Source organism: Dasypus novemcinctus, chromosome 23, assembly GCF_030445035.2.
Source record: "Dasypus novemcinctus isolate mDasNov1 chromosome 23, mDasNov1.1.hap2, whole genome shotgun sequence".
Lineage (NCBI taxonomy): Eukaryota > Metazoa > Chordata > Mammalia > Cingulata > Dasypodidae > Dasypus > Dasypus novemcinctus.
Window position 1 is genome coordinate 11,826,664 of NC_080695.1, and position 18,313 is coordinate 11,844,976.

The window sequence follows — 18,313 nt, forward strand, 5'->3', positions numbered from 1 at the left end:
TGGTATACTCTTTCAGTTTCTGTTTATCTGCAAATATTTTGAACTCTCCATCATGTTTGAATGCTAGTTTAGCTGGATAGAGTATTCTTGGTTGGAAATTTTTTTCCTTTAGTATTTTGATTATATCATACCACTGCCTTCTTGCCTCCATGGTTTCAGATGAGAAATCAGCACTTAATCTTATGGAGCTTCCCTTGTATGTGATGGTTTTCTTTTCTCTTGCTGCTTTTAGGATTTTCTTTTTGTCTTGAGCATTGGATAATTTGACAAGTATGTGTCTTGGGGTGGGCCTGTTGGGGTTTATGACTAGTGGAGTGCGCTCTGCTTCTTGGATATGTACTTCTGTCTCTTTCAGTAGATTTGGGAAGTTTTCAGCCATTATTTCCTGCAACACTCCTTCTGACCCCTTTCCCTTCTCTTCTCCTTCTGGAATGCTTATAATACATATGTTTGAGCATTTTGCATTGTCATTCAGGTCCCTGAGTCCTAGCTGGATTTTTTCTATCTTTTTATCGATCCCTTCTACTATCTGTTTGATTTCTGATGTACTGTCTTCCACATCACTAATTCTCTGCTCTGTCTCTTCTAGTCTGCTGATATTTGCTGCAAGTGTATTTTTGATTTCTTGAACTGTGGTGTTCATTCCCATCATATCTGTTATCTTTTTGCGTATGTCTGCAATTTCCCCTCCAAGTGTTGTCTTCATGTTGTTAACCTCTTTCATTACTTCATCAAATTTATCGGTGATAAATGTTCTGAAATCTTTCATTGCTTGAGCAAAGTTCTGTTCCCCTTCCTGATTTTTAGTTTGTTGATTGGATTCAGCCATGTTTTCCTGATTACTGGTTTGGTTTGTAGGTTTTTGTTGCTGTCTGGTCATCATTTTATCTTGACGGGTTTAATCAGTTCCTTAGCTTCTTTGTCTACTCTTGGAGATTAATTAGCTGTTGTTTTTGCGTAAGAGTTATATCTTCTCTTTGTCACTTTGTTCTTCTTATTCTAATTTCTTGTTGCTGGTTACGTTCACTTTAAAGGAAAGTATTAGTGCCGGGGAAAGGTAATTGTGTAAGCAAGGAAAAAGTGTAAGGTAGTGTTGGTGATATATGTTAACAAAGCAAGAATATGAGATCTGGGAGGATGGAGGTTAGATTCATGTAAAATTGTGTAGAGTTGTAGCAGTAGGTAGATTACCTATTATGAGGTAGCTGACTGAATATGGGAGGAATATGGTATGAGCTAAAAAGCTATTGTTTTCGTGAGAGAGGGAAAGAGAAAAGAAAGATAATAGTTTCAAGAGTGGATAACAGACAGAAAACAAAACAAGGGTATTAGGAATTAAGAGTTAGATACTTTGTGGATCAAAGAAAGGGAGATGGGAGGTGGAATGTAGGAGAGACAGTAGATGATGGCGGATATCAAGATGTAGGCAAAAGGGGATAGTGTAGGTAGCCTAAATCAGTTCACTTAGAAATGAGGCAGTGGAGGATGAGAGAACCCAGCAAATGTGAGGTGTTCTCTGCAGCACCTATTGTATAATTGAGTTAAAATAAAATAAGTAGAAAATGAGGGACAAGAGGGAGAGCAAAAACAGAAAAAGAAAAAAGAAAAAATGAAAAAAAAAATAAAGAAAGAAAGAAGAGAAGAAAGGAAAAAAGAAAAAGGGGGGTGGGCAAAGGGTGGGGAACAGGTAGGGGTAAGAAAAAACCAGATATACGCGAACCACAATTGCAACACCAACTACAACAACAACAACAAAACAACCTAAATAACTGAATAAAAAAAAAGACTTTGGGGGATACACTGGGAGAAAAGACTAGGGGATAATGCAATATTAGCAATCAGGACATTTAAAAAAGTAAAAAATAAGATAAAATGAAAATAAGAACAAAACAAAATGAAATGGTAAAGAAAAAATGCAAATGTTGAAGGCTAGGGCATTCAAGGACCTCAGATGGACCTCAGGGCGTGATGGATTCAGGGGTGGAAAGTCTGAGATATTGAAGACTCAAGAGGTGTGAGTCTCTGGGGTGTGGGCCACCAGAGTTTAGGGGACTCAGACCTGGCCACCTCAAATCTGGTCAACAGGAAGCCTAGGAGCCCTGCAGTGTAACACAGCCCTCAGGGATCCCCGCAGGTGGGTGCCAGCCCTATGGGGGAAGTCAGATCCGCAAACTCTGTATTATGTCTGAACCCTGCAATTCACTTACTTCTAGGGTTTATTTTTGTGGATATTTCGTCAATTCAGCTTTTGGACCACTCCCACCCTATGATCCCACAAAACGGCCACCTGGGGGCGCCTCTACACCGCAGCCAATTTAATGACGGGGCTCTAGTTGGAAACACCGAAAACCAGAATTCCCAAGCTTCACAAAATATTCCCCAATTGGCTTCCAGACATGTCCCCCTCCCTCGCCGCACCCTGTAACAACCTCCCAATTACGTCCCTTTATTGCCAACAATCTGATTCCATTGCAGATCGGCAGTCGGGCCTGTGGGGGCGGAGCTCCAGGCAGAAGCGCTATTATTTGTGTCCGCAATCAAAAATTCCCCCGCTTCACAACAGAACACTGTCTGTTTCCCCAAATCGATCCGCAAAGGCGTCCCGTCAGCCCCCCAACAGCCCGCCCAGGGTTCGTGAATTCCCCAACACCGCAGAGCCACCAAAAAGCGCGGCCGCAGTGCGGGTTCCGCGGCTCCTCCCACCCCCAAGGAGGGAGCAACCCGTGTGCAGGTCACCTCCGGGCAATAGAACCCAAATTATATCTTATAGACCAATCCTCTCTGTTATCTTCCCACCAAATCGATGTCCAGGCACTTCCTGCCCTGCAAAAATCCCAAAAAAGCCTGGTCCCAGAGAACCTCCAGCGGCGCCCAGCTGCCTCTTCCCAGGAGAGACGCCAAGGCAAGCTCACTCAACCACCATCTTGCCAGAAGTTAGTCTAGACTACTTTTTCATGCTCACTTTTCTCACTCTCTTGCATTTGGTGTAATAACATTTAATATATATAAGATTTTAATTAATTGGCTGATCCATTTGACTTTTTTGACCCTAAAATAAATCTTACTTCAGTTAGCATTACTTATTAATTGTTCATTTATTCATTCATAAGTAGGAGGACTCTCATAGATACTGGGATTCTGAAAAAAATTAAATATTTCTTCTCAAGAAGATCCCTTAGAATAGTGGGAAAAGGACAAATGAAGTAATTATTATATAAAAGCTATAAAATAGGGTGAATGCAGTAGCACTTAGGAAAAGTACATTTTTGGTAAACAACGGAGATTCTGATTTAAAGTAGAGAGAGCTTTTACAAATGTTATATTTATCTTATTTATAGTTATTTGTGGTCTCATTACTACTTGTGTTTTTGTTTATAATAGAATCCTATTTGTTTCCTTTTCTTTCCTGAGTTTTCCCAAACTGATGACTCTTTTTTTTTAATTTATCCCTCCCGCCCACCGCATTGTCTGCTTTCTGTGTCCATTCGCTGTGTGTTCTTCTGTGACCACTTCTATCCTTATCAGCGGCACTGGGAATCTGTGTTTCTTTTTGTTCCGTCATCTTGTGTCAGCTCTCCTTGTGTGTGGCACCATTCTTGGGCAGGCTACACTTTGGCGCTGGGCTGCTCTCCTTACAGGGCACACTCCTTGTGCACAGGGCTTCCCTACGCGGGGGACACCCCTGCATGGCACGGCACTCCCTGCGCGCATCAGCACTGCGCATGGGCCAGTTGCACACGGGTCAAGGAGGCCCGGGGTTTGAACTGCGGACCTCCCATGTGGTAGGCGGATGCCCTATCCATTGGGCCAAGTTGGCTTCCCTGATGACTCTCTTCTGCACACTTTTCCTCTTTATTAGAAGTACTTGAATGTCATTTGTTGTGTTTTTGCCCATTTTTCAACTGGTAGATTCAGCTTGACGGACTAAAAGGGATACCAGTGGAGTAAATGAAACTTGGCTTGCTTTTTTTTTTTTAACCAATCAATTTTATTGATATCTATTAATAAAGCATAAGCCCACCCAAAGTGCACAATCAGTGGTATTTGGTATAATCACATAGTTGTGCATTCATCACTTCAATCATTATTAGAGGATTTTCATTATTCCAGTAACAATAATAATATACAATAAACAAACAAAACACACCACCTCTCAATGTGTCCCTGCCATACATAGCTGCTATTCTATTTCTCTCTAGTATATTTGTATTTATAACCTGTAAACATTTATAACCTGTAAAAATGCAGTATCACTCATATTTGTGTTTTAATGAGGTTTCACTATGTAAACAGTCCCATGTTACATTTTTTAGCTTTCCTTCTAGTAATAATACATGACATTATACTTCGCCTTTAAGACACTGTCATACCCATATAATTGCTCTGCTAGTTATAAACACTATGATGTGCTTTCAACATTTCTTTCGTTTCCAAAGATTTACAAACAACTTTTTTTTTTTTACCAATTCTGCACAGATTAATCCTCAGCTTTCCATTCTCTGCCCTCATTCTATTTTCTGGTGACCTATATTCTAATTAACTACATGAACTTACACAATATATTTAGTTCATAATAGCACAATCATATGTATTGTCCGTTTCTGTCTGGCTTGCTTCACTCAACACAATGTCCTCCAGGTTCATCCATGTGGTCATATGCTTCACGACTTCATTTCTTCTTAAAGCTGTATAATATTCCATCATGTGTATATACCACAATTTGTTTCTCCACTCATCAGTTGATGGGGCACCTGGTTTGTTTCCAGCTTTTGGCAATCCTGAATAATACCACTATGAATATCGATGTGCAGACGTCTACTCATGTCACTGCTCTCAGTTCTTCTGGGTATATACCTAGGAATGGTATTGATGGGTCACATTAATATTAGTCTATATTTAACTTCCTTAGGAACTATCTTCCACAGTGGCTTTACCATTCTCTATTCCCACCAACAGTGAATAAGTGTTCCTCTCTCTCCAAGTCTTTCACCCATTTTTTAATTGGATATTTTGTCTTTTTATTGTTGAGTTTCAGCATCTCTTTATATATCATGGATATTAAACTTACCAGATATGTAATTGCCAAGTATTTTCTCCCATTGAGTTAGCTGCTTTTTTACCTTTTTAGAAAGTCTTGTGAGGTGCAAGACTGTTTAATTTTGAGAAGATCCCATTTATTTTTTTCTTTTGTTGCTTGCACTTTGGTGTAAGGTTTAAGAGACTACTACAAGATCTTGAAGATGTTTTCCTACATTTTCTACTAGGAGTTTTATGGTTGTTGCTTTTATAGGTAACTTTATCCATTTTGAGTTAATTTTTGTATAATGTGTGAGAGAGGGGTCCTCTTTCTTTCTTTTGGGTATAGATATCCAGTTCTCCCAGCACCATTTGTTGAATACACTGTTCTAGCCCAGCTGGAAGGACTTCACAGCCTTTTCAAAATCTACTTGACTGTAGATATGAGGGTTTATTTCCAATTTTTTATTTAGTTCCACTGGTCTATCCACTGTCTTTATGCCAGTACCATGTTGTTTTTACCACTGTAACTAAATAATATGCTTTAAAATCCCAAAATGAGTCCTCCAGCTTTGTTCTTTTTTAAAACATTTTTGGCCCCTTACCCTTCCCAATAACTTTGATAATTGGCTTTTCCATTTCTGCAAAAAAGGCTGTTGGGAATTTTATTGGGATTGCATAGAATTGATAAATAAGTTTGGGTAGAATTGACATCTTAATAGTATTTCGTCTTCCAATCCATGATCCCGGAATGTTCTTACATTTATTTAAGTCTTCTTCAGTTTCTTTTAGCAGTGTTTCATATTTTTCTGAATATGGGTCCTTGGTTAAGTTTATTCCTAAGTATTTTTCTTTTAGTTGCTATTATAAATGGATTTTTTTTCCTGATTTTCTCCTCAGATTGCACATCAGTAGTGTATAGAAGCGCTATTTTTGCATATTAATATTGTATCCTGCCACTTTGCTTAACTTGTCTGCTAGTTCTAGTAGCTTTGTTGTGGATTTTTCAAAATTTTCCAGCTATAGGAACATATCTTCAGCATACAGCAAAAGTTTACTTCTTTTCCTATTGGTGCCTTTTATTTCTTGATCTAGCCTAACTGCTCTGGTTAGAACTTTGAGCACAATATTGAATAACAGTGGAGATAGTGGGCATCCATTTTGTTCCTGGTCAGTGGGAGGACTTTCAGTCTTTCACCATTGAGTAAAAAGCTAGCTGTAGGTGTTTCATATATGCACTTTATCATATTGAGAAAGCTTCCTACTATTCCTATCTTTTGGCGTGTATTTATCAAGAAAGGATGCTGTATTTTGTCAAATGCCTTTCCTGCATCAATTGAGAGGATCCTGTGATTTTTGTACTTCACTTTATCAATGTGGTCAGTTACACTAATTGATTTTGTGTTGAATCACCCTTGCATACCTGGGATAAAACCCACTTGATCATGGTGTGTAATTCTTTTAATGTGCTTTTGGATTTGGTTTGCAAGTATTTTGTTGAGTATTTTGCATCTATATTCATCAGAGAGATTGGGCTATAATTTTCTTTTTTTGTAGGATCTTTATCTGGTTTTGGTATTTGGGTGATGTTGGCTTCATAGAATGAATTTGGTAGCTAGTGTTCTTTCCTGTTCAAGTTTTTGGAAGAGTTGAACAAGATTGTATTAAATCATCTTTAAATGATTGGTAGAATTCACCTGCAAAGCCATCTGGTCCTGGGATTTTCATCTTTGGTAGGTTTCTGAACTTTCAATATCTTAACTTGTGATTTGTTGAGGTCTTCTGTTTTCTCCCAGGGGGTTGGTGTGGCTGTATGGTTCATGTATTTCTAGGAATTTGTCCATGTCATCTACATTATCTAGTTTTTTGACATTCATAGTATCCTCTTATGATCTTTTATTTCTACAGGATCAGTGGAATGTTCCCCCTCTCATTTCTGATTTTATTTGCATCTTCTCTCCTTTTCATTGTCAGTCTAGTTAAGGATTTGTCGATTTTGTTGGTCTCAAAATACAAACTTTTGGTTTTGTTGGTTCTATTGTTTTTTTGTTCTCAATCTCATTTATTTCTGCTTTGATCTTCTCTTCTTCAGCTTAATATAGGATTAGTTTGCTGTTCTTTCTAGTTCCTCCAGGTGTGCAGTTAGGTCTTCAATTTGAGCTTTCTTCTTTTTTAATGTAAGCATTGAAGGCTATGGATTTCCTTCTCAGCACTACCTTTGCAGTGTCCCACATGTTTCTGTTGTTGTTGTTTAATGTCCTGTAGGTTTTGATATGTTGTGTTCTCATTTTCATTCATCTCAAGGTATTTGCTAAATTCTCCTCCATTTTCTCTTTGACCCACTGATTCTTTAAGGCTATGTTGTTTATAATCCCCATATATTTATGAATATTCCCTTTTCAGTCCTTTGATTTATAGCTTCACTCTGTTATGATCAGAGTAAGTGTTTTGTATAATTTCAGTCTTTGTAAATTTGAGTCTTGTATTGTGATCCAGCATATGATTGATCCTAGAGAAGGATCTATGATTGCTTGAAAAGAATGTATATCCTGCTCTTTAGGGGTACAGCGCTTTATAGATGTATATTTGGGTCTAATTTATTATATTATTCAAGTTTGCTATTTCTTTATCCTCTATCCAGATGTTCTATTCAATATTGAGAGTGGTGTATTGAAGTCTCCACAACTATTCAGTTTTGCCATTGTGTGTGCCTCATGTATCTTGGGGCACCCAGGTTAGGTGCATAAATATTTATTATAGTTATTTCTTCTTGCTACTGTTATTGTTACCTTTATTAAATTTATAAGGGATAGTTTTGCATTTTTAAATCTGTTTTATCTTTTTTGGTTACGATTTGAATGGAATATCTTTTTCCAACCTTTCACTTTTTTTTTTTTTTTTTTTAAAGATTTATTTATTTATTTAATTTCCCCCCCTCCCCTGGTTGTCTGTTCTTGGTGTCTATTTGCTGCGTCTTGTTTCTTTGTCCGCTTCTGTTGTCGTCAGCGGCACGGGAAGTGTGGGCGGCGCCATTCCTGGGCAGGCTGCTCTTTCTTTTCACGCTGGGCGGCTTTCCTCACGGGCGCACTCCTTGCGCGTGGGGCTCCCCCACGCGGGGGACACCCTTGCGTGTCACGGCACTCCTTGCGTGCATCAGCACTGCGCATGGGCCAGCTCCACACGGGTCAAGGAGGCCCGGGGTTTGAACCGCGGACCTCCCATATGGTAGACGGACGCCCTAACCACTGGGCCAAAGTCCGTTTCCCCCAACCTTTCACTTTTAACCTAGTTGTGTCCTCACGTCTGAGGTGAGTGTCTTGTAGACAGCATATATAGATGGCTCTTTTTTTTTAATCCATTCCATCAGTCTCTGTCTTTTGATTGAAGAGTTCAAGCCATTAACATTCACTGTTATTATTGTAAATACATTACTTCATCCATTTTGTTCCTTGGCTTTCTTTTGTCATATCTAACTATCGTCTGTCTTTTTATGCTTTAATTTACCCTCCTTAATAATTTTCATTTCTATACTCTTCTTCAAGTCTCTTGCCTTAGTTTTTTTCCTTTCAGGCTGCAGCACTCCCTTTTGTATCTCTTGTAATTCTGGTCTTTTGGTAACATATTCCATCAATTTTTGTTTGTCTGTGAATACTTTGAACTCACCCTCATATTTAAAGGATAGTTTTGTCAGATTCAGAGTTCTTGACTGGCAGTTTTCTCTTTGAATGCCTTAAATACATCATTCCACTTTCTTCTCTCCTCCATGATTTCTTATCAGAGGTGGGCACTTAATCTTATCAAGGTTCCCTTGTATGTGATGCTTCACTTTTCTCTTTCAGCTTTCAGAATCCTCTCTGATATTTGTCATTCTGAATAGTAGGTGTCTCAGGGTAGACCTTTTTGGATTTATTCTATTAGTGGTGTGGTGGCCTTCTTGGATATTGATATTTGTGTCTTTCATAAGGGTTGGGAAGTTTTTGGCCATTATTTCCTCAAATATTCTTTCTGCCCCTTTTCTGTTCTCTTCCTCTGGGACACTTATAATACGTATGTTTGTGCATTTTGTATTGTTGTTCAACTCTCTGAGACCCTGTTCCATTTTTTCTATCCTCTTCTCTTTCTGTACCCCTCTCTTTTGCAGTTCAGATGTTCTGTCTTCAGGCACTTCAAATCTGCTCATATGTACCTCTGATTTATTTTTTATCTCATCCATTGTGTCTTTCATTCCCATAAGCTCTGTTACTTTTCTTTTCAGGTTTTCAAATTGTTATTTACGTTCACTCAGTGTCTTAATATCCTTTATCTCTTTAGTCATATTTTCTTTCAAATCTTTGAATTGACAGGGAGGAAGACATCTGTTCCCTTCTCAGTTGGCTGCTGTGAGCCAGGGGTTTTACTCCTGCTTAACATCTTGGGGGTGGGTGATGAGAGCCCTTTCGTGCCACAGTAGGGGTTTCGTAACTCATGTTTGTTGTTTTGGGTTCTTCATTTCTCAGTCCCTTAGCACTGTCCTGATCTGCTGACTCCCAGAGCAGATCCCTTGAACAGGTTTTGGCCCTTTCTATCTTTTTTTTGTGAGTGTTGAGCCCTGCCTGCCTACTCCACTGCTCTCTTCCTGGAATTCCTAGGTTTGCTTTTCTATGATGTAAACAAGGAAGTTGTTTCACTCAGCAAGGCAGAGCACTGCAATACATGAATTTCAGGATTCCCAGTACCTGGTCAGGGCAGTACCAGTCATGGCTGATGATACCTGAATGAACTACAGTCAGAGCTTATGGAAGACTTTTCCCAGGTTTGTGAGCTGCAGAAATTCTACACAAATATTAGTCTGGATTGGGCAGGAAGCATTTCTTCCACTCTGGATGTGTCTTATCAGCAGTTTAGTCCTCTCCAATGTGATTACCCCCAGCCTTCCCAGGCCTGCAAAACCTGGGCCATGGGCACTCCTAAACCTAAGGCTGTGGTAGAACAACAAGGGTCAGTTACCCTGGCGTCTCAGGGAGTCCTGCCCACAGGACCCATTCTGCACTCTAAAATTATTTCATATAGGCCTCAAGAATCTCTTATGATCTCGCCTGGCACCTAAGCACGGCGTTATGTTTTCTTCCCTCCCCCCACCTTTCACACCATACTCCAGCTTCTGTATTTTGTTGAAATCATCTGTACCTTTTTGTTTTTTGACGTGCAGATATCCTTTTATAATCCTTTCTTGACTATTGCTTAAAACCTAATAGCCACATTATCTTTAATTGTTTAAACTTCTGTATTTTCTGGTTAATATTGTATCTTAATTTGGAAAGAGTGATAAGATAATGCAGTTGATAGCCAACAGTAATAGTAGATGCCATTTGTAAGTATTTAATATTTATTCTATCCCAGGAATAAATGTTAAGTGCTTTACGGGGATTAGTCCATTTAATAGTGATATTATGTGATAAGCACCATGAAGATCTTGACTTTAGAGGTGATGATACTAAAGGAGACACTTCTATAAACTTGTCTGAGTATGGGACCTGTTGTGAATGGGGCAGTTTTAAAGATGCACATTTTTAGGTATTACTTGGATAGTGTTATTAGTCAGCCAAAGGCATGCTGATACAAAGTATCAGAAAGCTGTTGGCTTTTATGAAGGGTATCCATTTGGGGTAGAAGCGTAACATTTACAAGGCCCTAAAGAGTCCAGCTAAACGTACTATTTAGAGGTACTTTTCTCATCAAAGATGGTTGTCAATCTCTGTGAGGTTCAGCCTTTCTTTTTCCTCTTAAGGCTCTGTGGTCCCAGCTTCTTCCAATCTCAGCTGTAGGCTAGCATAGAGCTCGTTTCTTTCTGGGCTCAGCTGGTCTGTTCTCTTCACCAGGTCAACATCAGGCAAATGCCTCTGCTTTCTCCAGGGCCCCAGGATCAAAGTTCTGTCTGCTCTGTCTGTGGAGCTCTCTTTCCTCCATGAGTCTTCTCCTGTGTGTCTTCTTGAGTGAGTGAGAGTTTATATAGCCCATCAAGGGGACGGGGACTCAACCCTGACCACACCCTAATGACATTGCCTCAAAGCCATAATCTTGATTTAATTAAATAAATTAAAACCTTTGAATTTAATACATCAGAGGGTATCATGCCAAGAGGAACAGACTAGTTTGCAAACATAATATCCAACTGCTACAGATAGCTATAATGTTTGGATTTCATCTGTCCCTCTTTAAGAATGTACTCTCCTCTCCTGGAGTATATAATGGGAAAAGAGGGAACTCAGATTCCCAGCTGGGAATCCAAATATTAACAGTTGTTCCTGTGGTAGGCCATGGTCAGACTTGCTGAAAATACAAAGTTAGACTATATGTTGCCAGCTTGCTTGTTGCTTTGGTAATTATGGAAATAGTGCAGGTAAGTTCCCATGTCCTTGTGGCATTCCTTTCCTGTGCTCTTCAGAGACAAGACAGCTAAAATTGACTTTTGCTGCTAGGATGCTAGATGTGATGAGGAGACTATGCTTTGCTGCTTCAGCTTAATGTATTATGTCAGTGGAGGTGCTTGACTCTTTCTTAGCTATTGTCGCTGTGTCTAGTCCCTTGATTCATTTGGACATGAGAAGACGTGTTTTGCTGGTTGAGATGGCATGCATGTGCGTTAAGTATGAGGCCTGATAGCAGTAATTGAGGAGGGGGCAGGACAATAGCAGTATGGATAGCTTCTTGGACTCCAGGTCAAACTGGCATAACTAAGCAGTGAGTACAGATAGAAAAGAGGAAAGAATCAAAGTCTGAGCCCTGAAGCACTGCAACTTTGGGAATGACTTGGAGGAGAGGAGCAACCAGCAAAGGAGATTGAGAAGGAGCAGCCAGGGAGTAAGAGGAGAACTACTACTAATGTTCTAGACGCAAAAGGAATAGAGTGTCCATATGCATCCTGGGATCACATCCATATCCCCTGGGCCCATGCTCTTCAGGAGCAGGAGTTGAGTATGGTTATCTTAGTATCCCCAGCAGCCAGGGCCTGGGTCTGAGTGGGGTGGCTCAGTATTTTCTTTTTCCTTTTCTTTAATAATTTACCCTGAATGAACCCCATGGCAGTATATTTGTTTATTTTCTTTCTAAAATCTATAACCTAAAATAAGGTATACAATATTCATAGTTAACTCTACCAGAGAGCATGGTAAGATCTTGTGCCCATATGTCTTTCCACATCACCAAACTCCAATCACGGTGCCATTACAGGAGTCAGTGTCATTCACGGATGTGGCTGTGGACTTCACCCAGGAGGAGTGGCAGCAACTGGACTCTGCTCAGAAGAAAACATACAGGGATGTGATGCTGGAGAACTACAGCAACCTAATTTCAGTGGGTGAGGATAGCTTGCTTTCTCAGTTGCTAAAATATATGGAATTTCTCTCAAATTTAATAACTTTAACTTTGAATTTGATGGGACAAATGTGATTTATCTAAGTTTGGGCACCAGGCAGGGCTTTTTTAGCGTGATTTCACCAATAAGAAGTTCTAATTTTGATAACGCACAATAGACACATTTTGTGCAGCTCTTAAGGCAGCACATTCCCCACATGACAGAGATCCTGAAGCCAAGCAGCTGGGCTCAAGTTCGCTTTCATTTCTCATTAACAGGGTATCACATTATCAAACCGGATGTTATCATCAAGTTGGAGCAAGGAGAAGAGCCATGGATAGTAGAAGGAGAATTCCTACTTCAGAGTTTTCCAGGTGTGTTAGTGGAGGCAGTGAGGGGAAAGTGTTTCTCAGGATTTTTTAATGGTTCCAAACCCTCAGAAGTGTCTAAAGAGAGAGACTTGTATATCTTAGATCTAAAATCTCACTTCCAAAGACCTCCTTCCCCAAAACACTTGTGTTTATAGAGTTTTTCCATGCTTCTCATTACCCAGAATCCAATCACTTCCTTCTTTCTCTTAAACCTTTGGTCTCTTAAACCTTAGGCGCACTCTCCCTAGCATTTTCAGTAACCCATTATCATAGATTTCTTTTGTTTTTAGATGTTCAGGTGTTCATGAGTGTCATTAATAAATACCTTATGTGACTCTTGTGTAACTACCTTCCATTTTTTCCCTTTTTCTTTTACTATAAAGTGCCTCAGACTTGTTTATCTCTCCCAGTTTAACCTTTCACTTCTCTTTTTTGTTAGATTACAAAATCCCTGATAAATTCAGTTTGCCTTTGTTGTCATGTGCACTTTTGCTTTATTTGACAGTGCTGCTCATTATTCCTGAAATTCCAGCCCTTAAGTTTGGTGACACAACACTTTCCCCCAGTACTCATTTTCCATCCTGTCTCTTATTTACTGTTCTAGTCCCAATGCCTTGAGTTGTGGTTCCTGTTACAGCAGATGATCCATAAGTATTACTATATAAATGAATTTTGACTCATTTATTTCCCCACCCCCACTCCCTCCAGGAATGTCTCTAAAGGATCTTTTTACCTTTTGTGTTTTTTCCTTGTTTCTTGAGCTCCTCAGAGGGCTCTTCCAGTCTCAGGTCTTAAGTGTTTGTGTTTTTTGTTTTGCTGCTCACACTGAGATTGCTATCGCTAACACTGCTGCCCAACCTGTACTCTAGTCCAGTATTTTTTGTAATGGTAGTACAGCATTTCCTTCACTCTCATCCTGTCTGAAATTTGATCACGAACTTTTCCAATGCATAGCTACTAATCACCTTTCCCATTGAGTTACATTATTTTCCTCTTTACCAATAGTGATCACTATGGAATCACCTAAAAATACCCACTTCTCATTAGGTATTACTGATCTCAATGGTTATTGGTATTTGTTCTGTGTAAAGTGTCTTAGTTCATCTTCTGCATATTCTGTTTCCTTTGACTTAATGTAAACAAAACTATATTCCTTCATGCCTGGAATGCTCTAAATCTTAACTGGAGTTGCAAGATGTGTTCTTTTCAAGTTTCCAATTTATCTTACCACCAGTCTTACAAGATAAGCCCAAAGCTATTCCCTGTTACTTCCCAAAGGGTTTGAAATTCTTCATCCTTTAAGAAGCACCATAATATGGCTCTATAGTGCCTGGCAAAAATAATTTTCTGTTTCCTAAACTCAGTGAACTGCATTCTAAATGTCTTCTATTTGTGTGATTATTTTCCCAACAGCTTTATACTTGATTAGAGTTTGCTTTACTTGTCCAGGCAACACATCCTTTAAGTTGAAGCTCACATTTTCAACTTCTTTCAAGTTTTTTCTTCTCTACTCTGTCATGATTCCAGTCTCTTCCTTCTCTGTTTCCAGTTTCACAGTGGTGGTGCCTTTAAAAAGGGGTATGATCATGGAGTATGTTATTTGATATTTTTTGCTTGAGCTTCTTTACTCCCCTGAATTATACTCCTACAAAGGCAAGGAATATTTTCCTTCCTTGCCGGAGATTGTAGCATTAAGTAGACATTTCTATGATTATCTGAGAAGCCTTTCTTATTTGTCCATTCAGAAATAACGTATACAGGCAATTATTTCTAAATATACATGACTAGGTCACATTACCTATATATTCTGTAGATTCTTGAAAGATCTCTATGACTCAGATTAAGAACAACTTCTGAGTTCTACTCAGGGTTCAAAAGAGATAGGAAGTAATTTAAAATTCAGCATGACTGATGTGATTATGTGCCAAAATAGAGTGTATGGTAGTAATTACTTTCACCTGAAGTGGAGCTAACAGAGGTGGGAAAGGATTTTGAGAAGAATGATTTTCTGAAAACATGGGCTAATACAGTTCCTTCAGAAAGATAGGATTTGAGTAGATCAAGGCTGGAAGTCAGGCAAACTGAATAAAACAGTAAGAGCACAAATTTGTAGTCGAAATGGCATTGCACATTTATTGGATACCAATAATTTGGTTTTCTTGGAACAGAAATTATTTTTGGCAGATGAATATGATACTAGTTTGGAATCATGTTGTGAATCCCAGTGTTGAAAAGTATTGTTTATCAGAACCTCTCCTTCCACCCCTCATTTTATCTGTTGATATTTTGGTGCTGGCTCAGGGAAGTTGCATGTTTTGGAGGACAGGGTTGATAATGGTTTAATTCAGTGTAGATGATAGCAAGCGCAATAGTCCAGTTATCCAAAAATGTGTAAGATAAATAAAAATAAAAGCCACTGTTTTGAAAAAAGCTTGAGAAATCTTATTCAAAAGTTTCTATACTAAAAGAAACTCAAAGGAGTGGGAGGTACAATGGTAGGTAAGGGACAGGACTGGCTTAAGGAAATTGTCCGGAGATTGAAAATGTAAACTCACTGAGCATGCATTTTGTGCCAAATATCGAACACTTTTATATTTATTAATTTATGTAATTCTACAACAACTCTATGAGGTAGGTACCATTGTCCCCATTTTTCAGGTAGATAAAACTGAGTCATAGAGGGGTCTGTTAAGTAACTTGCCCTAGGTCACCTAGTCAGATGTCATGTTATGTTGTTCAAATAGGAATAAATGTAATAAACCTTATAGGACAATTGCAAAAATAGTGCAAACCCCATAGAGAGAACTCCAATAGACTCTCCAGGCCTTCCATGCCCACCACAAATACACAGATCCACCAGTTTTAACATTTGCCATATCATTCTTTCTGTGTGAGAGCAGGATGCACACATCATAATCCTTGAGCACATAATAGTTCCATGTTCTTCCTAAGTTCTGTAACCACTTTTAAGTACGGTTATCAGGTTCAAGAAATTTTACATTGATGTAAAGTTTACAGTCTACATTCCGATTTTCTCATATGTCCCAATAATGTCCTTTTAGCCTTTTTATCTTGCTAGGTCCCATCCAGGAACCATTAGAATTTAATGTCAGAATGAGTCTGCTATTAAATTCTAACATTATTAGAATATTTAAGAAACCAGAAACCTTTGAAAGGACAGCATGCTTGGTGGCCTATTTTATACTTCCTGTTGGCATGTTGGACATCTATATTTGTGTGACTCTCCTTCCAAGTGGAACAGAATTACAGAGAGTTAGAGTCCCAGTTAAGGAGCTGTTCATCTAAGCATAGAAAACTTGGGTGCAAATCTGTGGCACTCCTGTATGAAAAGGGGAGACGGGTTGCCAAAATAGTTTGGAACAATCTAGACTTGGGAAGATGCTACCACAGAAGTCTTAGTATAAGAGAATAATGCCTTAGATTGTAATCTGTCTCTCCCAACTTGATGTGAATTATAAAGTGCTGATTCACCTCCTCCAAAACTAATCCCTACCGGGATAATTCTCTATGATCATCCTTGTCTAAAGCATTCTTTGTCACCCTATCACTTTACCCCCATTTGCTGTGATTCCTTTTTCCTGCCTGCCTTGTCAGCCATTCATCCAGCATCTCTGTCTTCTGATCATTTTTTTCTGTTTCACCTTCTGTGCCCACTTCTGAACAACATTTTATAATGCAGCATAGATCAAAGGTGCCTGTGTTCTTTGTCAGTTTACTTCCCCCCTTCACCCACCATTGGAGAGATAGAATGAGAGAGAGTGGGTGTTTTGTGTGTAAGTGCGTGCATGCATGTGATATTACAAACCAAGAGGGGAAAAAGTATACTTGGGATTATTTCCGTTTGCCCCACAGTACTTATGCACAAGTCTCATTCCATTGTCTTAATAGGTAGATACATAAAATTTGATTTATTTTTGTTTCTTTTTTAGAAGTCTTGAAAGTTGATGACCTGATAGAGAGAGTCCAGGAAAGCGAAGACAGACTTTCAAGGCAAACTGTACTAATCAACAATAAAATTATAATTGAAGAGAGAGGTAATGCTCTTGGTAAAACTTTTAATGTGGAAACAAACCCTGTTCCTTCAAGACAAATATTCTCTAAATGTGACTCATGTGAAAAGAGTTTAAAATCTATTTCAGAATATATTACTAGTGATGGAAGCTATGCAAGAATAAAACCTGATGAATGTAGTGGATGTGGGAAATCACTTCTCCATATTAAGCTTGAGGAAACTCATCCAGGAGATAGACCTTATGAATTTAATCAAAATGGGGAAGCTTATTCTCTAAGTGAAGAAAATATTTACCAGAAAATTCATATTCTGGATAAACCCTTTGAATATATTGAATGCCAGAAAGCATTCCAGAACGACACTGTTTTTGTTAATCATATGGAAGAAAAACCCTATAGATGGAATGAATCCGAAATAGCCTTCCTCCAAATGTCAAATCTCAGTGTACATCAGAGATCTCATTTGGAAATGAAGTCCTATGATTGCAATGAATGTGGGAAATCCTTCTGTAAAAAGTCAAAATTTGTTATACATCAGAGGACTCACACAGGAGAGAAACCCTATAAATGTAATGTATGTGGGAAATCCTTCTGCCAGAAGGGAACCCTCACTGTACATCAGAGAACACATACTGGGGAGAAGCCCTATGAGTGTAACGAGTGCGGGAAAACTTTCTACCAGAAGTTACATCTCATTCAGCATCTGAGAATTCACTCAGGAGAGAAGCCCTATGAATGTAGTTATTGTGGAAAATCCTTTTGCCAGAAGACACACCTTACACAACACCAGAGAACACATTCAGGAGAGAGACCCTATCCATGTAATGAATGTGGGAAATCATTCTCCCAAAAGTCAGCCCTCAATGACCATCAGAAAATTCACACAGGCGTGAAACTCCATAAGTGTAACGAATGTGGGAAATGCTTCTGCCGCAAGTCTACTCTCACTACACATCAGAGGACCCACACAGGAGAGAAGCCCTATGAATGTAATGAATGTGGGAAATCCTTCTCTCGATTGTCATATCTCACAGTACATTATAGAACTCATTCAGGAGAAAAGCCCTATGAATGTAATGACTGTGGGAAAACCTTCTACCTGAATTCAGCCCTTATAAGACATCAGAGAGTACACACAGGAGAAAAACCCTATGAGTGTAATGAATGTGGAAAAGTGTTCTCCCAGTTGTCATACCTCAACATACATCACAGAACTCATTCAGAAGTGAAACCATATGAATGTAATGAATGTGGAAAAAGCTTTTACCAGAATTCAGCTCTCTGTAGACATCGGAGAATACATAAAGGTGAAAAGCCCTATGAATGTTACATATGTGGGAAATTCTTCTCGCAGATGTCTTACCTGACTATACATCATAGAATACATTCAGGAGAGAAACCCTATGAATGTAATGAGTGTGGGAAAACCTTCTGCCAGAGTTCAGCCCTTAGTAGACATCAAAGAACACACACAGGAGAGAAAGCCTATGAATGTTATGAATGTGGAAAATTTTTTTCTCAGATGTCATATCTCACTATACATCATCGAATTCATTCAGGA

General features: G+C 39.0%; 1 protein-coding gene across 1 annotated transcript in view; it reads left to right on the top strand.

Annotated features, from left to right (window-relative positions):
- Positions 1-18,313, top strand: part of LOC101420227 (zinc finger protein 12) — a 46,362-nt gene that overhangs the window by 20,779 nt on the left and 7,270 nt on the right. Inside the window, 3 exon segments of the mRNA XM_058285745.2 lie at positions 12,226-12,352; positions 12,628-12,723; positions 16,671-18,313. Coding sequence (XP_058141728.2) covers positions 12,226-12,352; positions 12,628-12,723; positions 16,671-18,313 — 1,866 coding nt within the window.